Genomic DNA, 19,509 nt, shown 5'->3' with positions numbered 1-19,509 from the left:
TCTCCCCATAAGCAAAGGCAGCAAAAGCCCCCGCCGCCTCCAACGACATCTTCTTCAAATCTTCAGACAACCCCTCCAACTGGTTCAAATAAATAAGCAAAGCACACAAATCATGATACGACAAACCCCGTGGGACTCGCAAACGGCGACGGCTCCTCGAAATGATAGAGATAAACATCCTGCCCAGTAGACTGAGACTCAAGTGCTGCCTTTGCAATCCCGATATTAGGGTATTGAAACATCGTCGAACCAAGGAAGAGCCGAACAGCATCACGATATTTCTCAAACGACTGGGCTTTGGTACTAAACGCAAAAGCCGTACGGAACTCGTTCAAAATCTGCTCATCAAGAAAAGCAATATCAATCATCTCCCCAAACTTCTCCTGTGGAATATTCTCAGGGATAGCATCAAGGATCATCAGCACCTCGACATTCCTAACACCAAGGATAATCTCCTTACACCTTGACCTATCTCCATCTCCAAACCTCCACCCCTGAGGCAGAGCAGCCCCATCCTAACAGGCCCCATCGCAGCCCTTGAATAATTCCCAATCAAAACACCTACGTCAACAGCCCTCATCCGCCGCACCTTCTCATCAACACTAATCTCCCCATCCCGATCCCCCGAATCAGATATAGATATCCCACACTTCCTCCACTCGCCCCGATAAACCGCAAACGGCAATGGACCAAACCCAGGAGCCGAGCGGCGCACCGTCCGGTGTCCTCTTCTGGGCAATCGCCTATATAAACGTGAACGGGATGTTCTGGTACCCATGGATGTTCACCGTCCTCTTCGGTATCGGTTTATGTTGGCTACTTCCTGATTCACCTTCGACGGCGAGCTTCTTGACAGAGCGTCAGCGGTACTTGTTATCCACCAGTTGAGCAGTAATACGATTGAAGAACACGCATATGAAGAAAGATCAGGTTATGGAGGCATTGTGGGATTGGCGTATTTGGCTGTTGGATTTTGCTATTTTGCTCATAATATGACGAATGCCTCTGCAGACGACTTTTATGGGATTATTATTAAGGGTTTTGGATTTTCCACTTATCAGGCTGTGTTGCTTAATGTCCCGCCTGCGATTATTATGGCTGTCACGATGGTGATCGTCAGCATTACGCTGTCGACAAGATGGGGAGAAGGAAAGCGCATTCTCTTCATTATCCTCTGTTACATCCTTGGTCTGGTTTCGACAGCAATGCTCTTCAGGCTGTCCTTTAACACCGGCACGAAGACTGCCCACCTCGGTGCGATCTTTATCGTTCTGGTTGTTGCTTCCTCTGCTGGTATTATGTGCTCGCTTCCGGCGAATAATGTAGCCGGATACTCGACGAAAGTACTTGCGGTCGCGCTTTTCTTCTCGTCGAATCGTGTTTCGAATATTGTGTCGCCGCAGGTTTCCTTGGCTCGTGAGGCGCCTTATTATCATACGGGAATTATAGTGGGTATGGCTGCGTTTGCGGTGAATATTGCCGTCTTTGCGTTGTTGTATGTTTTGTACTCTCGCGAGAATAAGACGAGGGATGTTGATCCGGCCGGGTTGGAGGGGAAGGAGGATCTTGTGAATGTGAATGCTTCCTCTGACTTCATGGATTGGCAGAATAGGATGCTGCTGTATAAGCTGTGATTGGCAATATAATCTGCATCCAGTTATGAAAGTGTAGAAATTGTAAATTACCAGGCCAATACGTATCATTTACATGGAGATTAAGTGTGTGGACAGCTCAGATTACATCCACTGGAAAGATAGGCCCAAAAGAGGCAAAAAAAGCGAAGAGAATCCAGAGCGAAAAGATTCATAATACGGTATACTGGTAGGCACATAAATTCAGGAGCATTTGCATTTCTATTTCTTCATTAAACTCATTGACGTATATACTCGGGCATTCACGTGAAGCACGAGTAAAACACGGGGAAGTGGAGGACGCCAGCGTAACAATACTGGAACCCGAGATCTCCCAAGCCGAGGTTGGATTTCCGGCTCCATTCGCCGTTCAATTACCGACCATCTCCCTTTATCACCTCCCAACACCTCACCTCTTGGAACATTTCTGGTATTCAAAGGTAACAGTCACCATGGTCGCCGACGCTCTTGTCTATCACCCTGCGCTGGCGCACTACTTGCGCTTCGTCGCAACCACAGGTACGTGACCCCGGATTCGACATCTGTACAGCCCGACCCTGCACACGACATCTGCACTCCTGCCACCAGCCCTGCACACAGCAGTGCCAACTATCCCCTGTTCCCATCGCGACCACCTCAAACCGCCCTCACAGTCTAAACCCCTTGCCCCAACAAAACCACCCAACCCCCGCCCACGCTCGAGCACACGCGAAACCCGAAACCCGAAACCCAGCTAACCAAACCACAGTCGGCCGCGACAAACTCCTCCGAACAATCCAATACTTCTCCCGCTTTTACGCATGGTACTTGTACCGCACAAACCGCCCGCAAGCCGCCATCGAGCCCTTCAACGCAATCAAGAAGCAATTCGGCACGACGCGCAAGATCCTCCGAATCGGCAAATTCATCGAACACCTCAAGGCAGCCTCCATCGCCCTGGACAACAAGAGCCCCATCGATCCCGTGCTGCGCTACCTGGCCATTGGTCGCCAGCTCGGCTATGCCGGCTACCTGACCCTCGACACGATCACCGTGGTTGACGTGATCGGCGTTCGGAAGCTGGCTTCCGCGAAGCGGCTGCAGGAGTCCGCTTACAAGGCTTGGGCTGCTGGTTTGCTTTGCAGTGCTGTTGCCGGTGTTTATACTCTGTACGGTCTGCAGCAGAAGGAGAAGACTGTCGATCGGAAGGAGGGTGAGGGGGTTGTTGAGGCTAAGAAGATTGAGAAGTGAGTTTTTGTTACCCGTTACCCTGGAACAGCAGATTGTCTGGTTGGGATGCTAATATTTTTGTTTTCTAGGGAGCGCTCCGCTGCTCGGATACAGCTCATCTCTGACCTGTGCGACTTGGCTGTCCCTGCTTCTGCTGTTGGCTGGGTTGCTCTCGACGATGGTATCGTCGGTATCGCTGGTACCATCAGCAGTTTGATCGGTGTCTGGTCCCAGTGGCGCAAGACCGCATAAATAGGGTCTCGTTGATGGTGATAGAGGAGAGACATGTTGGTCCGCGCTCTCGGCACTACCTAACGGCGAAGGGAATGCTGGTCCGGGAGATGAGAGAGTTAGGCGAGGTTTTATTATTGCGCACTCCACCTATATCCTGAATGCGTTTCTAGTCTATGAACAGATTTGCGCCTTCCTGTTTCTACTATATGTCTACATGCAGTTCCTTTGTTCCCGTATATAACTTGGCTTTCTTGAATAGATTGGATATCATTCTCGTCATCATATGGCTACGTACCCCGGACTCCCATGGCAAATCTGACAGTCCCCGGCCATAAAATCCTGCTCAACTTCACCGAGCACCCATTTCGTGTCACATGGACGGCTCAAACGGGGCAGGTCTAGCATAGTCAGTATAGCCACAACACAACAGACACAGGAGTCAACTTACAGCACCGCAAGAGCCGCAGCTCTTGCCAGCGCCGTCAGTGGCGGCACCGCACTTGGGGCAGGAAGCGTGACCCATGATGTAGATGGAGATGTAGATATAGACTGGATGTGGATGTAGATCGGGTCTGGCAGATGTCAACCACCAAGGTCCTCATATGTGGAGAAGCATAGCTTATAACATACCTGTTGGATGTGCAAAAGGTTCTGATCCGTAAGAGGTGATGACAAGTCAACAAATCGAAGTAAGTGAAAATTGCTGACTTTTGTACCCCGCCTGACTGGTGCCCCGCTCTGCACAAGCTTCATATTTGCCAAGATATACAATATTGACTATATATTCTCCAACACAAGTTAATGTTCATATCGAACAACCACTATGAATTATTAAGACTTTATCATGAACATATATCACTCACAAACCCTCCATATAACCCCCACCTCCCCAACCGCATCCCCATACATCCTCTCACAGACAGAATCCCCCTCCAAAACAAAGACCTCTTATCAAACCCATGAACAACGCCCTTAACCATAAACCCATCTACACTCTTTGTCCAGTCATCCCCCACAACCCACGCAACCTCTCCCGAAACGTCCCCTCTTCAACAAGCAGCTGATCCCACCCACAAGTATAAATAGCCACATTCGGAGGATAAACAGCCTGTATCAGCTCATCCGGTACAAGACCAGGTGATAAATAAGGATGAGCCATATCAACTCCACTCACACCCTCATCAGAAATAGAGGTAGAAGAAGCAGGCTTAATAGGCAAATCCCCACACCCTAAATAAGAAAAGCACCAGGCCTGATCATAGATTTCTTCCTTGCAATAGGATTACTCCCATTCCTCTCCTCTCTACCCCTGGTCCAATCAACAGGTGGTTAAAATGCCACGATCCTAGCAAGTCTAATATCCCCCTTTCCGCACCTCACCCTCCAAACGAAACGGCACAACCAATACAAGATTCTCACCAGCACCCGCACAACTAAGCACGAAACGCGACGTACCAAAATTGTATAGCTCCATGTGTTTCCACCTAGAGGATAGCGTCGACACTATCTTCTACTGCTGGGAAGGGGAGTTTCAGTGCCAGGCGGTACTTTATGCTTATTGATACGGCTTTTGGGTGGGCTTTTAGGATTGTCATGCACCAACTTGCGCCGTGTGTGGCGTGCCCTATTGTGAAGCCGCTGCCGTGGAGGTTTAGGAGGACGGGGTATGGGGGATTAGGGGTGGTTTTGGGGTTGGGTTTGGTGGATGGGTTTGACGGGGTGGTGTAGATGTAGAGATTGATTTTGCAGGGTATTTTGCTTATTGTTGTTGGGATTGTTATCTTTTTGGTAGGTTTTTTAGGGGGAAGCGGGGAAGATTCGGTGGCGGTCTGTTTCTTTTTCCTCGGGGTTGATTGGGACGGTGGTTTGTTTGGTGGCATAGTTGATGTTTATCAATCGGGTATTGGGGTATAATGGGCAGTCTTGCTCTGTTATGTCTTTTTGGGGGTTTGATATTGTAAATTATGTAACTTGGTGGTCATGTCAGGCTCGTAGGTATTGTCTCTATTTTCTGTTCAGTATCTTCCTTATGGAAACTGTTGGTGAATACAGTGATAAAGGTCTAGATGAAAAGCACCACTATGTGCAGGTTTCAGGGGAGCTGATGACGCAGAGCCGGATCTCCCGGATTGTCACGACGAACAGGCATATGATCACAGTAAGGGGGCATCTAATTCGATTAATTTTGATGACCTAAATAACCTAAGAAGCATTTGTTATGGCAACATTTCGTTCTAGATGTATCTCTCTATATTGAGTGGGAAATTGGAGCATAGATTGTCTCAACAGTCAGGGGTACGGTTAAAGCTATATCATACGGTAGGTGACAGAATAAGTAGTATAGTGGAGATTGGGTGCCCCTTTTAAGTATAGTCTGAGCGCGAACTGAAGGCTTGCTATATTGCTTGAATATTCTCTCCGAGCCCTCCGTAATCAACAGAAATTAACCGAAGTACTTCTACACCTGCTTACTTCTACTCAGTATGGCTTCCTTACCCTGCCCTCCCTTCCAAGATTGACCGCCACTTCCGAACCACTCAAGTTCAAGATCGGAAATTGCTCAGCAAATGTTAATTTGTCGTTACTCACGTACTGATTAATCCGAAGATTACCCGGGGGTTATTGAGCTTCAGTCCAAATGAGCCGTCGGCATATCTAACTCCGTTTAAGCCCGTTAGCATAGTGGACCCCCACTTAGAGCCCTAAATGTCTTTCTTCGAAACAGCCACCTAAAGCAACAAATGAGCTTAGCTTATTCCACCACCCCCTTAGTCCAATACGCTGCTTGCCACCCTTCCCTTTTCAGGTGCTTCCAGGGCCGGCTTGAAACAGACACAGGACCCTGACACATTAAGAAAACGCAAAGCCGAGCATCACATTGGAGGAAATAATGGCTGCCGGTCCCCAATGGGGCCGGATAACCTCCCAATTTGGTTGTTTCCGTTCTAGTTCTCTTCTAGCTCCGATCCAGTTCGTTTCAGAGTAGCAGCTGTAGAAGGATAAAATAGCCCTTGTCTGCTCTTTGCTTGAAGAATCAATCAAAACATTACACTCGTTTAGAACCTCACATTCTTTTCTATTTTCTTTATCATGGCTTCCAGTCTCAAACTTTGCCTCATCGGCCTGCTCGGTGCTGCTGCCGTGAATGCAGCTCCCGCCATCGTCCCAGAGACCGATGTTCTCGGTTTCTCTCTCCTTGCGCCTCGTGATGCTTGCACCTTCTCCGGCTCCAGCGGTGCTGCGAATGCCATCAAGAACAAGAAGTCTTGCTCCACCATTACCTTGAATAACGTCGCTGTCCCAGCTGGAACTACTCTGGATCTGACAGGACTTAACAAGGGCACCACCGTAAGACTATCATCCAGCTCCAACCTCAAGATTGCCTACTAACCACTGTCTAGGTCATCTTCCAAGGAACCACCACTTTTGGCTACAAGGAATGGGAAGGTCCGCTGGTCTCGGTTTCCGGAACATCCATCACTGTCAAGGGAGCCTCCGGAGCCACTCTCAACGGAGATGGTGCGCGCTGGTGGGACGGAAAGGGAACTAACGGCGGCAAGAAGAAGCCTAAGTTCTTCTACGCCCACAAACTGACCAACTCTATCATTGAGAACATCTACATCAAGAACTCCCCTGTGCAGGTGTTCAGCGTCAACGGTGCTACGGAGCTCACTCTCAGCGGAATCACTGTTGACAACGCCGATGGCGATAGCAAGGGTGGCCACAACACCGACGCTTTCGACGTTGGTTCCAGCAATGGTGTCTACATCACCAACCCAACTGTCCACAATCAGGATGACTGCCTGGCCGTCAACTCCGGCACTGTACGTATAGGTTAGCGGCTTATTTTGATGGACCATCTGCTAATTCCTTCTAGAACGTCCACTTCACCGGCGCTCAGTGCACTGGTGGCCACGGTATCTCCATCGGCTCTGTCGGTGGGCGCTCCGACAACGTCGTCAACGGTGTCACCATCCAGAACTGCAACATCAAGGACTCCCAGAATGGTACGTGAAGATATCACCAGAACCATAACATTCCTGTATCTAACATTAGAGTATTACAGGTGTCCGCATCAAGACTGTCTACGGTGCCACCGGCTCCGTGAAGGGCGTCACCTACAAGGACATCACCCTCTCCGGAATCACCAAGTACGGCGTCGTCATCGAGCAGGACTACGAGAACGGCAGCCCTACCGGCACCCCCACCAACGGCGTCCCTATCACTGGTCTTACCATGAGCAACGTCAAGGGAACTGTCTCCAGCAGTGCTACTGATGTCTACATTCTTTGTGCTTCCGGTGCTTGCTCCAACTGGTCTTGGAGTGGCGTCACTGTTACGGGGGGAAAGACCAGTAGCAAGTGCAAGAACATCCCTAGCGGTGCTAGCTGCTAAAAGCCGCTGGCATCTTGAGTTGGAACCCTGATTTTTATTCTGATTGATTGGTGTTGGTGGGCTTCTTTGTCTATCTTTTAACCCAGTTGTGTATATTATATTACCTCCAGGGGAGGCTGATTTGATTTCTTGTACCTTAAATCCAATTGCGGAATATGCCATTTGACCAAAGTCTTCCCACTTTATAGCAGGTTTGAACCGAGATAGAATGTGTAAGTAAAATTCAACGCTGTATTGCATGATCTTAAGGCAAATTATCCCAAATTTATGTCTCCTTTCGTAGGGTAATCTATCACCCAACCATCCAAACCAACGAGATTGAGATTTCAAACGACAAAACCAAGAAATCAAGATGAATCTCAAGGAGTCTAAAAACCATTGCAACGGCTCCAATCAGCTCTCAACGGCTGGCGAATCCTCCCATCCCGCACAGCGTCATATATGATCGAAATCCACGACCCAACTGTTTTGCGCGGACGCGGAGGAACATCCGCCGCGGCTTCGGTATCGCAAGTTGGATGTTCTCCAATGCCACAGTGAAAAGGGACGTCCAAATCCCATCGCACAAAAGAGTAGAGAGCTTTAGCAGCAGGTCCTAGGGATGAGTTCGCATTGAGCTCGCCGGAGAATGACTGCGCTCGCAGTGCCACAAATGATGACCGTGCCCTCTGGCAAATCTCCTGCTGCAAGGACTCAATTGCCGCGAAAGGATCCTCTGCGCTTAGTTCTTTGGCGTTTGCTAGCAGGACCGGCACCATGGCCGTGGACAGAGCCTGGATCCTGACAGAGAGGTCATCGCGTGCAGATTGCCTCCACGAGCCGCGAAGAGCCTGGATGAGCTCACATCGTATCGCCGCGCTCTTCCCTATTGGGATATGCACGGATTCAAATGCCAATTGAAGCACATTGTTTAGGCCATTCAGGAAAGTTTCGTGAAGAATGCGCAGATCCACCGCCTGGCATGTCACATACAAAAGAGCCGCACTCATCATAGAGACCAGCTCAACCGCCTGCAGCGTATAGCGCGCTGAGATCAGAGCAAGCGAATTGATAGGCTGATTGTTCATCTCAGCTGACTGTACATGCGATGTCACCGAGTTGGCGAGGAAGCCAAGCTCAGACATATACGCCGCCATGTTGATGTCGACACCCTTCATCGTGAATGACAGACTGGGATCATCTGCCGCGAGATTTGCTGGGAGACCTTTGTTCAGGTCCGGGTTGATGAGCTCGGAAGAGTAGCTGAATAGGAGTTTGCCGATCATCTGGAGGCCTCCGCGCGTCTTTTCCATTGCCATAGAGACGGATGCTGCTTGGAAGTTGGAGCAGAAATATACCTCTCCTGAATCGGAATCTATGACTGGATTATCCTGCGTGGAATTGAGTTCAGTGGTAAGCTGCTGGATGGCTAGTCTTAGGTCCTCGACTACAGGTCCAAGCCACTGTGACGCACCACGGAGGGCATATCGGTCTTGGATCAGTCCCTGGCGTAGGCGATCTTTCGTTCCGGAAGTTTCAATCAACTTCGAGTTGATAATTCCGTTGCGGATATTGGCCGCGACCTCAATTTGACCAGGATGAGGTCTAATCTTGGCTGGGAACTCATGGTAATTCTCTGCATTGCCCATCATAGCCTCACACGTTAACGCAGTAAGACCTTGCGCTAGTAATACCAACTGACTGGCTTCATGTGCCGCCAAAGATGCAACAGCTGCAGAAGCAGCTGAGCCATTGATCAAACTCAGACCTTCTTTCGGTCTCAAAATGAAAGGCGGGATCCCAATAATCTCCAGTGCTTTGTTTGCCGACACAATCTCAGGCTCCGGCCGGCGATCCCAGTAAACCTTGATATCGGGGTTTCCTTCCAAGATGCCAACCAGATACGAGAGGGGCATTAGGTCCCCAGATGCAGAAATGGACCCGCGCAATGGGATTATCGGGGTGAGCCGTGCCCGAAGCAATCTCAACACTGTATTGATGATCTCAAGCCGGACGCCGGAGTGACCGCGTAGCAGATGGTTGCATCGCACGAGCATCGTCGCTCTCACCCATGTTACTGGCATAGCGTGTGAGGAAATGTTGTAGTCGCCCATGCGCGGAACAAAGTCGCTTCCTGTGAGTATTCCTGACTGGGTTAGTTGGAGGAGCGACTGCTGTAGTCGGATAACATCCGATGTACGGGTATCTGCGCTGCCTCCGAAACCAGTGTTGACACCTAAAAGGTATTAACGCAGTCCTTTTTAGGGAGAGTTTCCATCCGAAAGGTTCTCGTACCATATATGCAGTATCCTTTGTTAAGGTAGTCGTTGAATGTTTCGATTCCCGCCTCGACTCTCTTGGAGACCTTAGTATCACTGGATACTTGTGCGGCGCAACCCTCACTAAAATTCGGTGTTTCCTGTTAGTCAGTGTAATGCAATATTTTCTGTGTAGGAAAGTAAATAGGGGAACAACCGAGCAACAGCGACCACACTGGCAATGTCCAGAGTTTCCCCATCGACATCGACGGCTCCTTGTTTAATCAAAGACTCTATTTTAGCCCACGAATGCAGAGTCTCATCCTTATGAGGAACTGGATGTGACGAAACAGAGAGAGGGGCGGTATAGGAACCCCCCGAGGTTACGAGGCTTTCAATCATGGTAGCGCGATGTTTCAAATATCCAAGATGTCCAAGGTGTCCAAGATGATATGACAAAGTTTGATCGAGAATGAAGAAAATGTGAATGTGTGGGCTCTCTTGCCCCTTTCAAATATTCCGAGGTAATTTATAAAGCAGATCTGACCTATCTGCCTTTTCTGTTCAAACGTACGATCGGATCAATAATTGCAACGCCACCCGAGATAATACACTCAAATTGAGGGCTCTAGTTGGTCAATGCGTTTATTGGCTCCCAATTGTCAAAAGGACCAACTAGAGGTTTACAAAAATAGTTGTGATCGCAACATCGTGAAATCGAAATAGAGAATATCATCCGGGATCTTGCATAATCGCAGAAAAGAAAATATCGGAAAAGGACAAATCCCAAAGTTGAAGATTGCTTTCCACGTGGACACTTGAAGTCCAGTATTGGTGGTCAGCCACAGTTAAAACTAGCAAGATGCTGCATGATTGATACCTTGCTGCATATGCACTGATTCCACCATCGTGCAGCTTATCGTCGTTACCGCATGATGTAAGAATACATATGGGTGTTTCATCCCTTCAAAGCAGTACATAGCGAATCAGATTGTGTTCCGCTCCCGAGCCACATTATAGAGCAAAAGCATATGCATGCTCTTTATTGAACATCTTGTTGCTCCGATTCCCGGGTACGAAATCTGCAATATATGCAAGATATGCACCTGTTCAACTACCAATGAAGATGACCCTGAACTGAAGACATGGTTTATAGATGCACACAGTGTTTTCCGCATGATCTTTCTCGGGAGCATGTTATTGACCTGCAAGGTTGTCGCATTGCGGATTTGGACTTGATCTTCCCAGTCCGAAACCCTCGATTTTCCATCCTAGTTCGGTCCATTTTTTTCGGCGTCGCCTGCTCCCGAGAGCAGATATTTGCCAAATGTGGTGTGTGGTTCATGTGGGCTCTGCATATGAAGTAAGACATGCCGCCCTTGCCGCAGGCTATTGATTTGACCCGAGGGCGGCAATGGACTACCGTAGACCCTACTTAGGACTGTTACTCGCAGTTACAGTTTTGTCACTCCCCACCGGCCTTGGTCGGAAATAAAAATTGTGCCTTGACTGTAACCGTAATGCTCATGCTATACGCCCAGCACTTAAACGGATAGAATTTTCGTGGCCAACAATCGCTAACTTGTCTGGTTGTAAAGTTGCATGAAGGGAATGTGGTTACAATGGCTATCGAGTTTCCTTCTCTGACACCCATGTTGACGATAGCAAATATTCGAATAAGATAATTTTCTATTTGATGGTCATATTTAACTTGTGTTGAGAAAATTTCAATACGCTATCGTTGTATGTCGCTCCCTAACGGATTCGTAGGACTGCTTAGATTACCACGAGGGAGAGTACTTACAGAACCAAGACTCGACTGTCATCAACTCCTGTCCCTCCTTGGGCAGGCCTAGTATCAGGGCGGGTCTTTTGCTTGAGTTCCAAGGAAGTCTGCTTCTCGGAGGGCTTAGGTCCAAAGTACAGTCCTCCACTTTCCTGCGTCATTCCAAACAGATTCTTGGCTTCCTCCAGGCTGGGAACTCCGTGAGCATCAAATCCTTGCCAAGATCCAAGTGGCTTGAAGCGGGACTTGCGTCCAGTTACTTTTTCAAAAGGTGATACAAGATCGTCAAAGCTGCAAATGTAGCTGCAGCCAGAAACAACCTCGCCATTCCATCGCCAATGATCAAGGAACATGCCGTGCAGAATGTCCCCGAGGTCATCCGATACGCTCATAAATGGCACGTCTTCTTTGCCACCCACATTTGGGGGCGACAAAGCTCAGGTATCCTTCGGAATCGGGTAGGTGAGGAATCCGCCAAAGATGGCTGCGATCTCCTTGGAAGCAAACATCTCTAGAAACCATGCGACAGAGATATAACTGATGGTTTCAAAGCCGCTTATGCTTCGAGCATACTGCTCAATCTCCTACTTTGCTATCGAAACCGTCTTAGTAAAACCAGGTATTGATCAAGGGGTGGCTTACACTGGGCGGACTTCTCAATAGCCTTCCCGCCAGAGAGCTCAAAGCTGTTTGGTGCAGTGCTGAAGAGGAAATGACGCACTCCAGCCTCTGCTGCTGCATCAACAATGATCTTACCCAAGTCGATCTCGGTCAGATAACTTTCCTTGATCGACTGTATATCTTTTAGCCAGCTGTACCACGAGATTCTCACACGTGGGACAAGGTTTCTTACCTTGTCGTCCGAGTTGATATTGACAAAAACGCCCCACGAGCCTGCAAATACAGAAACCATAGATTTCAAACCAAAGCCATCTGCCTGTTGAATCTCGGCACCCTGGAGTGCAAGCTTCTGACTGGCATCAGAGTTGGGGTTTCGAGTGAGTGCCCGAACCTTGAAACCGGGATTTTTCAGCAATGAGCGAGCGACAGGACCACCTTGGTTGCCAGTCGCACCAAATACGGTTATCAAAGAAGTGGTAGAGGTCATATTGGCGACGTAATAAGAGTTTTGCAACTAAACAAAAGCAAACCCGGAAAGTAGTGCTTAGGATTGTGAGGATACAGTCCGGTTGAGATACAAGGAGCAATAGAGAGGATGGCGAAATCAAAAATTGAGAGGGACGGTGTAATGAACCTTTAACCTGTTATCTTCTGACTTAATGTCTTGCTCGGCCTTTTGGTTCAAGACTTGCACTATTCCTCGCATGTAATTCCTGCATGGTTTGCTCTCTCCGTCGATGCTTGCATACGAGATTGAAAATAAATACTCATATGCAGATGCAAAGCGAAATAAATTCTCGACCTCGTGCCGAAATAATCATTTTTGGAAAGCCACAATAGGAAACCGGAAGATCGGAAGATCGGACGAAATCTATATCGGATACGATCAAATATTGCTTATTTGCCAAGCCTTTGGCTCAATTAGGCACTGGCAAAACTTACATCAACATCAACACGCCATGTCAACCTTGTGAGCCATCTAAAAGGCTTCGGGGAGATTTCGGAATGAGCAAAAAAATTGTCTGATCCCGGAGGCAGTCTGCGGCCCATCGCGCAATGTAGATATACATACGTCAGTTTGCTGAAAGGACACTGAGCTCCAAGTCAGAGTCTGATGCATTTATCAAGTCATTTTGTTTGCGAATTAGCAGGGTGATGGTCAAATTGGCAACACAGCTGTATACGTGTATGAGGACCTCACATGGGGACTTGCCCAGCTGTAGCACTTAATTTTACTAATTGGCTACATAGTGAATGGAAGTACCTTAGATCCTCAACCGCCGCTACTCGGGGCATCTAGCATTGCCAAGAAATGCATGCATTTTTATTGAATAATGCATTGGAAATACAATTACTGCGGCCGGCCTAGGTTGGTTTAGCGTACATTTGCTAGGGTTCAATTATTAAAATATGGGAGTCCTTCTAATATCACCCTAAAGATATCAGTGAGAGACATTCATCCTTATGTATTTGTATGGCGATGAAACCCCGCTCTCAATACTGATGCATTGGTTCAATTTGTGCGAGCAGCGATGTTGATGTGTGTTGTGTTGAATGGTCGGGCGGGAAAAACGACGGTGAAAAAGTGGAGTGGGAAGATATTTTTGAATGGGTATTGAAATGGGGATGGCACGATGGCAGTTTGACATAGCAGACGGGTCGATATCAACGGAGACAGCGCAACCAACCACTCCCATGTCCGGTACAGACGTAGAGGGCAGTCTCTGTACGTGACTATTGTACTAGAAATGAAGCTGTATCATGTAAGAAGAATTTGGTGGGAAACTGTAGTCATATTGGGGATGGTAGGATGCTGCTATCACTAGGAAAAGAGTGCATGTAAGCTTCCTAAGGCATTTTGTGATACCTCAGGCCACTCATACGCTACTCATGGGTTCCACCACTACAGTATGTAGTAAGGTACAAAATATAAATAGACAGCCATTATATAAGCTGACATATATGCCGGCATTCGGCTGCTAGAATCACCTATCGAAAAACGTGTGGGTTTACTCAGGACTCAGGTTCTCCCAAGTAGGTGCCAACCAAGTGGCCCATATCGCCACAGGCCATGACATCTTCATAGTTGTCACCAAATCCTTGACCTTCCATAATAGAGCGATAGTACATGAGCTCTTGGTTGTTGTATTCCACGAACCCGAACATGTTGGCATGGCCCTGCGTCGTGTATTGCGACCACTTACTCGCGACCGCAGTGGCACATCCTGAAAAGGAGCTCGGATCGACACCGGTCGCTGCATGCTGAAAAGCGAGCTTCACTCCCGGTCCATCGTGTCGCTTGTTGATAGAAGAACCGCTGCCGGATCCAGAGAGGGGAATATGTAGGTGTGCAACGCCATCCTCGAAGTGATGGATCTCATAATCACGAGCAACATTGGAACCCTTCTCTCTCACACCATGGAGACGATAGTGATGAGCCAAAGCAGGCAGGCTGTCACTGGACCTGGCTCCAATGCGTGGATTTGCAACTTTCTCATGAGAAGCAATAGTATAATTCAACATCTTCAGGGCTTCTATGTCGTACTCATCAGAGGGAAGAGAACGGCGAGCATTGGTATTCAAGTTTGAAGAAGCCGCATCGGCAATACCAGCACCGGCACTGACCTTCGACGTGAGCTTCAAGGCCAGATCGAACGCAGCTCTAAACTCGGTGAGGAAAGAAGCACATCCCGCGACATTTTGTCTTTCGCAGAGACCGCGAACATAGTCTTCAGCATCGGTGATAAAAATGTTGCTGGTATTCGGAAATAAGTTAGTGTCCGTCTTATCAAGGCGCTAACTAGGAGTGATCTAAGTCAAAACATACGCTGTCTCGAGGATTCCATGGCCAATCCAAATCGTCCTTGCGATACTCTGGCAATTCAACGCCCGCTTTTCAAGGTGGGCTTGAGCTATTCCTGCGGGACTAGGACTTTGATTGGCAGCTTGAAGCTGTCCATCGGTAACAGGAGCGGCGAAGGCGATATTGCCGAAGGCAGACAGAACGAGCAGAGCCGAAGGGAACTTCATCTTCTGCTGATTGAGGATATAGTTTTGGGAGAAATAGAGAGACTGGTTTGGAATGGATTGAAAGAAAAGGATGTCAGGCTCTGTGGCCGAGAATTTATACTTAACCGGCTCCAAGACGTCCTCCACTCGGAACAGAGAGTACGGCCACAATGGGCCTAACGTGTGGAGTTATTTGGATGTGGACTTGTTGGTTTCGTACTCTGTGGTCGGATGGCTGTCTTCATTGCTTAGGCATGAAAGATCGTTGACTTGAATTACTATCCTAGGGAAGGTCAAGATGTATGCAACAATTGGCCCCATGTGGGTCCCCGTCGGTATATACGTGAGCAACAAAGGTTCCTGCTCTTGCACAAGGCTCGCTCGTCATCGATTACCAAAGTACAGAAGCCAGGCACAGAGTCATTGAATATGATTTTGAAAAGAGACTGAATTAACAATAATATTGGAAATGGACTTGAGTACAAAGACCTACGTCCTGTTCATCGTAGGAAATGCCCAGGTTAATGATAATCATCTGCGATACAACTGGGCAGTTTCATGTATACTACAAGCTCCAAAATCGGAGTCAGGTCTAGGGTGGGTAAGCGACTACAGAATGAGGGCCAAACCTTCGCGCCCTCTCCGGGCGATTGTGCCTTGCTGTATGCTCCGAATCGTAGGATATAAAATCGGATATTTCGTATCCACTGTTTGGGGTTGTCCGCCGTATATTGTATGTGTCTTTGTGGAGTTAAGACTGAGAGAAGTGGGTCATTCACCGCGCTAAATAAACTAAACAGATCCTTGTCGCCTACCAGCGGGTCCGGGCTCCGGGACCATTTTACGGGACATGCGGTCTGGTGAGTATATGACTACAGAACGGGGACCATATCTTTAGCCCGCCTCGGGCGACTGAGACAAGAGGGTCATTCACCGCGCTAAAATAAAACCCTTGTCCCCTACCAGCGGGTCTCGGCCACGGGGCCTTTGTATGGAAAAGCGCCTCGGCTAACCCCTGTTGTAATTTTCTTACGACATCATTAGTTATTCAATTCCAGCCCCATGATTCAGCCTAACCAAGTTAGCTAAGCCTGAAGATCGGCACAGGTTGCATTTATGCATCAAAACTGTCGACGCTAATAGAAAATAGAGGGCTCAGAGTGAGGATATCGATGGGATTACGTGTTTCCTTTGCACAATCCGCATTCGCAAGAACTCATTTCTTTTTAAAACTTACCGGGGCATTGGAACTTAAGTCCTCATCATAGTATCTACTACGGCCTGAAGATTGCATAGTTCACAGATGCATCCCAAGGAGTGTATAAGAGATCTATATAGCATTGTGGCAATGCAAGTGTGTTGAATTAATTCCAAAGAAGAGAGAATGAGGTAAAAAAGAAGTGAAAAGAGAACACGATCCCGTGCCACTCTAAGAACCCATGCCCCCTGGATTGATATCAACCCCATTCGGTCCCTTTTGCTGGATCCTGTATTCTCTCTAGCCAGATGCAGCACTTGCGTTTTCGATTGCTTGTTGCCTTTTCCAAGACCAATTTAGGTAACGGATGCGGACAAAGTAAAGAAATAACACAATGTTCGAGTAGTAAGACGCGGAGTTGCGTTGAGACCGGCACTCGTCTATATCGCAGTATTTACGACAGATGAGGTATTCATATAAAAACGGACATAAGCCTAGGAAGATCATGTAGCTAAAGTACAAAATGAGTGGTCCATAATGCAAATTAGAGAGCGGGGCCCGTACATAAAGTTATACTTAAAATCAAAGAATCGGATCTTTTTCAAAAAGCGTTCCAGCCATAGAATCTCATGATCTTCGGCTAACCGTGTTTGTTGGGCCGATGCCGAGGAGTGGTCGGGAAGTTTCGAGTCCATCGTGAATCCAAGAAAAACCGTAGACTAGGCAAGGCTGGGAAAGATGCTGGAATTGAGGGTGTGAGCTGAGTATGGGGGAAAAAAAGTTGAACTCGGGAAGGGAATTAAAAGCCTACTTATAGCTTGCCAGTGATGTGGGGCTATTTGCCTTGCTAAGCATCTCGTGTTGTGTCGATCTCATTTTCCGGCGAGTCCTACCGTCTACATTACATTGTTTCTGTCGGGTTAGCCGCTTCCTACGGCCGACGATAGGGCCCTGCGGCCAAAAACCCACCCTAATCCAATAATATGTCGTTTTCTGTATTCACACTTTTTTTCATCGCAAGCCTGAGCTCAGGTCCCACTACCACCATCAGCGAGATAACGTTGGGGTGAATAAGTGTCGCAATTACCTTAGGAATACTGCATGAAACCGGGTCTATAGGTGGATCACGGGAATTATGCGCAGATGCTATTATTGCTTATGCGAAGCTAGTTGTTTCATATTGAAATTAGATGGATTTCCGAATGGCTTCGGGTATATGATATATCCGGACCCAATTATGTAATTAGAAATTGCCCAATAACTAGCAGGAAATAGGGGTATGAAATACAGAGTCATTGATACATATGTCCAATTTGCCGGATACAGTACAGATCGTGACAATAAGTTATCTGGTCGAGGTCAAACCCAACTAAGAAGGCGGTGAGACCGGCCGAAAGCTCCAAAATTATAGTCCCGTGGCGCGTACCTGTACCGCCTCGGGTGTTGGTCCGCCAGTGCCCAGCGTAACTTTTGATGCTATTCAGCTCGACTTTACCACCTTCCACTATGAATTCTTCCTATTCAGCTAATGAATAGCGTATCCTCCGCTAGGGTTAAGAATGGACTTTTACACGTCCGAAAGAACAGCTTTTTCAGCATTATAAAGAGGGCTATTAAGTACAAATGGTTCCGGCACGTGGCAAGCAAATTAAGCAGATGGTTTAGGCTGCCTTTTACGGGTTACCGCGTCGTTCTAGCCTAATCCCACTATTCGGAGATCCGCTGTCTCGTCGCGGTGGTGTTTCGTCTCGTACAATTGAAGAGCTTTATCGGCGTGTCCTACCTACGCTACTTAATAGTATTGATTATAGTGCTATTGTCTAACAAGATTACACCATGCGTACAAAAGGTCCGTGGAATTTCATGGAACCCCGTAGTGGATCTCTGCAAATCTGACTTGGCGAGTGCCACCTGTTTCCAGGAGATCTGCCTCGTCGCATCAGCTCTCCGTTTCAGCCGCACGATCGACAACACCCACCACCAACGACCCAACCCACAACCTGTCACGCTGATTCACTACGGCGCATGCTCACTACGATGACGCCTGTTATAGGCCCCTGTTTGAGCAGATTGGGGCGATCTACGCCGATCCGGAACCTGCTCCACACGCAGGATCAGATTTCCCCGGTTACCGGCGGGCCTGCGCACGTCTATGGACACCGCAAGCATTCGAGCACTGGAAGGACATTTTAGCGGACAGCGAGGTGACTCGATTGCCGAGATTATCGGCTGGTGAGGACGCCCAAGTCATCTACTCTGGGGTATGCGCACCGGCCGGTCCGCCAGCGGGGATCACGATGGCGACAGCAATCAAGGCGGCATGGGCATATGTTTTGACACAAGAGACTGGAAAAACGGACGTTCTCTTTGGCCAGGTCACAAATTGTCGGGGCATCCTGCCGGACGGAGGGGAGGGGATGGTCGGAATGTGTCTAAACACAACAGCTGTGCTGGTTGAAGTTAAACCGACTAACCGGGTTCGCGATCTTCTGGCGATGGTCCAGCAACAGCATATCAAATCAGTTGAATATGAAACGAACGATTGGTTTGATATTGTTGCGCGGAGTACTTCCTGGTCGGCCGATACCGATCTTGACTCCGGCGTACTGCATGAGAACTTTCCCACTTTGCATGAAATGACCCTTGGAAATGCCACGGGACAAATGATAGAGCCTATATTCGAGGACAGTAAGTGGACACGACACCTGTTGATTACTTTCCCGGGACCGCAAGGATTGGTGACTTTCTTCGTAACGAGGAAGGGCGCCCTTGATAATACTATGGCGGAGGGGCTGGTGCCCACGTTCAATGACACCCTCGTGCGGTTCTTGGATGTTATTGGTCCTGTCCGTTGATTCTGTCATATTTTGCTCGAGATTCATGGAATGGGAAAGGCAGAGTAGTCGCTATAGAATGACTTGAACAAGTACATTCTTGCAGGTACGTAGCGTTATCCTTGTAGATTCCTTTGCCACGAGCGGCTGATTTCTGGATCGTTATTCATATATACAAATGCGAGGTGATTTGGTGCAGATGATATACAGTGACTGGCCAAAAGTTTGGACACCCCCTTAGGCCCACTTTCGTATCGCCTTCCCTTATAGCCGACACCGCCTAGTAAGACACGCTAGCTACGCGTCGCCATTTCTCCCGATTCTAGCTATTTTATACTATTTCATGAAACCTACC

General features: G+C 48.2%; 8 protein-coding genes across 8 annotated transcripts; 4 read left to right on the top strand and 4 right to left on the bottom strand.

Moving 5' to 3' along the window:
* Window positions 1–110: 110 nt before the first annotated feature.
* On the bottom strand, window positions 111–419 carry PENARI_c022G00979 (uncharacterized protein; the record flags this gene model as incomplete). Its single annotated transcript, XM_022635314.1, has 1 exon — window positions 111–419. The coding sequence occupies one exon, from the start codon at window positions 417–419 to the stop codon at window positions 111–113; it is 309 nt and encodes a 102-aa protein (XP_022484683.1).
* A 265-nt stretch (window positions 420–684) lies between these two features.
* Window positions 685–1,634, top strand: PENARI_c022G02176 (uncharacterized protein; the record flags this gene model as incomplete). The annotated part of the gene is made up of 2 exons (XM_022635324.1): window positions 685–859; window positions 1,012–1,634. The coding sequence occupies 2 exons, from the start codon at window positions 685–687 to the stop codon at window positions 1,632–1,634; spliced, it is 798 nt and encodes a 265-aa protein (XP_022484770.1).
* A 449-nt stretch (window positions 1,635–2,083) lies between these two features.
* PENARI_c022G10286 (PEX11 family protein) lies at window positions 2,084–3,092 on the top strand (the record flags this gene model as incomplete). Its single annotated transcript, XM_022635437.1, has 3 exons — window positions 2,084–2,150; window positions 2,380–2,857; window positions 2,930–3,092. 3 exons carry the CDS (start codon window positions 2,084–2,086, stop codon window positions 3,090–3,092), a joined length of 708 nt encoding a protein of 235 aa, XP_022484771.1.
* A 365-nt stretch (window positions 3,093–3,457) lies between these two features.
* On the bottom strand, window positions 3,458–3,597 carry PENARI_c022G06650 (uncharacterized protein; the record flags this gene model as incomplete). The annotated part of the gene is made up of 2 exons (XM_022635394.1): window positions 3,458–3,472; window positions 3,523–3,597. The coding sequence occupies 2 exons, from the start codon at window positions 3,595–3,597 to the stop codon at window positions 3,458–3,460; spliced, it is 90 nt and encodes a 29-aa protein (XP_022484823.1).
* Window positions 3,598–6,164: 2,567 nt separating this feature from the next.
* On the top strand, window positions 6,165–7,469 carry PENARI_c022G03527 (glycoside hydrolase family 28 protein; the record flags this gene model as incomplete). Its single annotated transcript, XM_022635346.1, has 4 exons — window positions 6,165–6,422; window positions 6,476–6,898; window positions 6,952–7,081; window positions 7,141–7,469. The coding sequence occupies 4 exons, from the start codon at window positions 6,165–6,167 to the stop codon at window positions 7,467–7,469; spliced, it is 1,140 nt and encodes a 379-aa protein (XP_022484690.1).
* Window positions 7,470–7,837: 368 nt separating this feature from the next.
* PENARI_c022G07703 (uncharacterized protein) lies at window positions 7,838–12,600 on the bottom strand (the record flags this gene model as incomplete). Its single annotated transcript, XM_022635408.1, has 5 exons — window positions 7,838–9,684; window positions 9,744–9,850; window positions 11,511–11,928; window positions 12,135–12,285; window positions 12,346–12,600. The coding sequence occupies 5 exons, from the start codon at window positions 12,598–12,600 to the stop codon at window positions 7,838–7,840; spliced, it is 2,778 nt and encodes a 925-aa protein (XP_022484842.1).
* Window positions 12,601–14,126: 1,526 nt separating this feature from the next.
* On the bottom strand, window positions 14,127–15,143 carry PENARI_c022G00437 (uncharacterized protein; the record flags this gene model as incomplete). Its single annotated transcript, XM_022635306.1, has 2 exons — window positions 14,127–14,868; window positions 14,941–15,143. 2 exons carry the CDS (start codon window positions 15,141–15,143, stop codon window positions 14,127–14,129), a joined length of 945 nt encoding a protein of 314 aa, XP_022484695.1.
* A 3,474-nt stretch (window positions 15,144–18,617) lies between these two features.
* On the top strand, window positions 18,618–19,175 carry PENARI_c022G11679 (uncharacterized protein; the record flags this gene model as incomplete). Its single annotated transcript, XM_022635458.1, has 1 exon — window positions 18,618–19,175. One exon carries the CDS (start codon window positions 18,618–18,620, stop codon window positions 19,173–19,175), a length of 558 nt encoding a protein of 185 aa, XP_022484693.1.
* Window positions 19,176–19,509: the final 334 nt, after the last annotated feature.

Source organism: Penicillium arizonense, assembly GCF_001773325.1.
Source record: "Penicillium arizonense strain CBS 141311 chromosome Unknown PENARI_contig022, whole genome shotgun sequence".
NCBI classification, from domain to species: domain Eukaryota; kingdom Fungi; phylum Ascomycota; class Eurotiomycetes; order Eurotiales; family Aspergillaceae; genus Penicillium; species Penicillium arizonense.
This window is presented reverse-complemented; position numbering and strand designations above follow the sequence as displayed.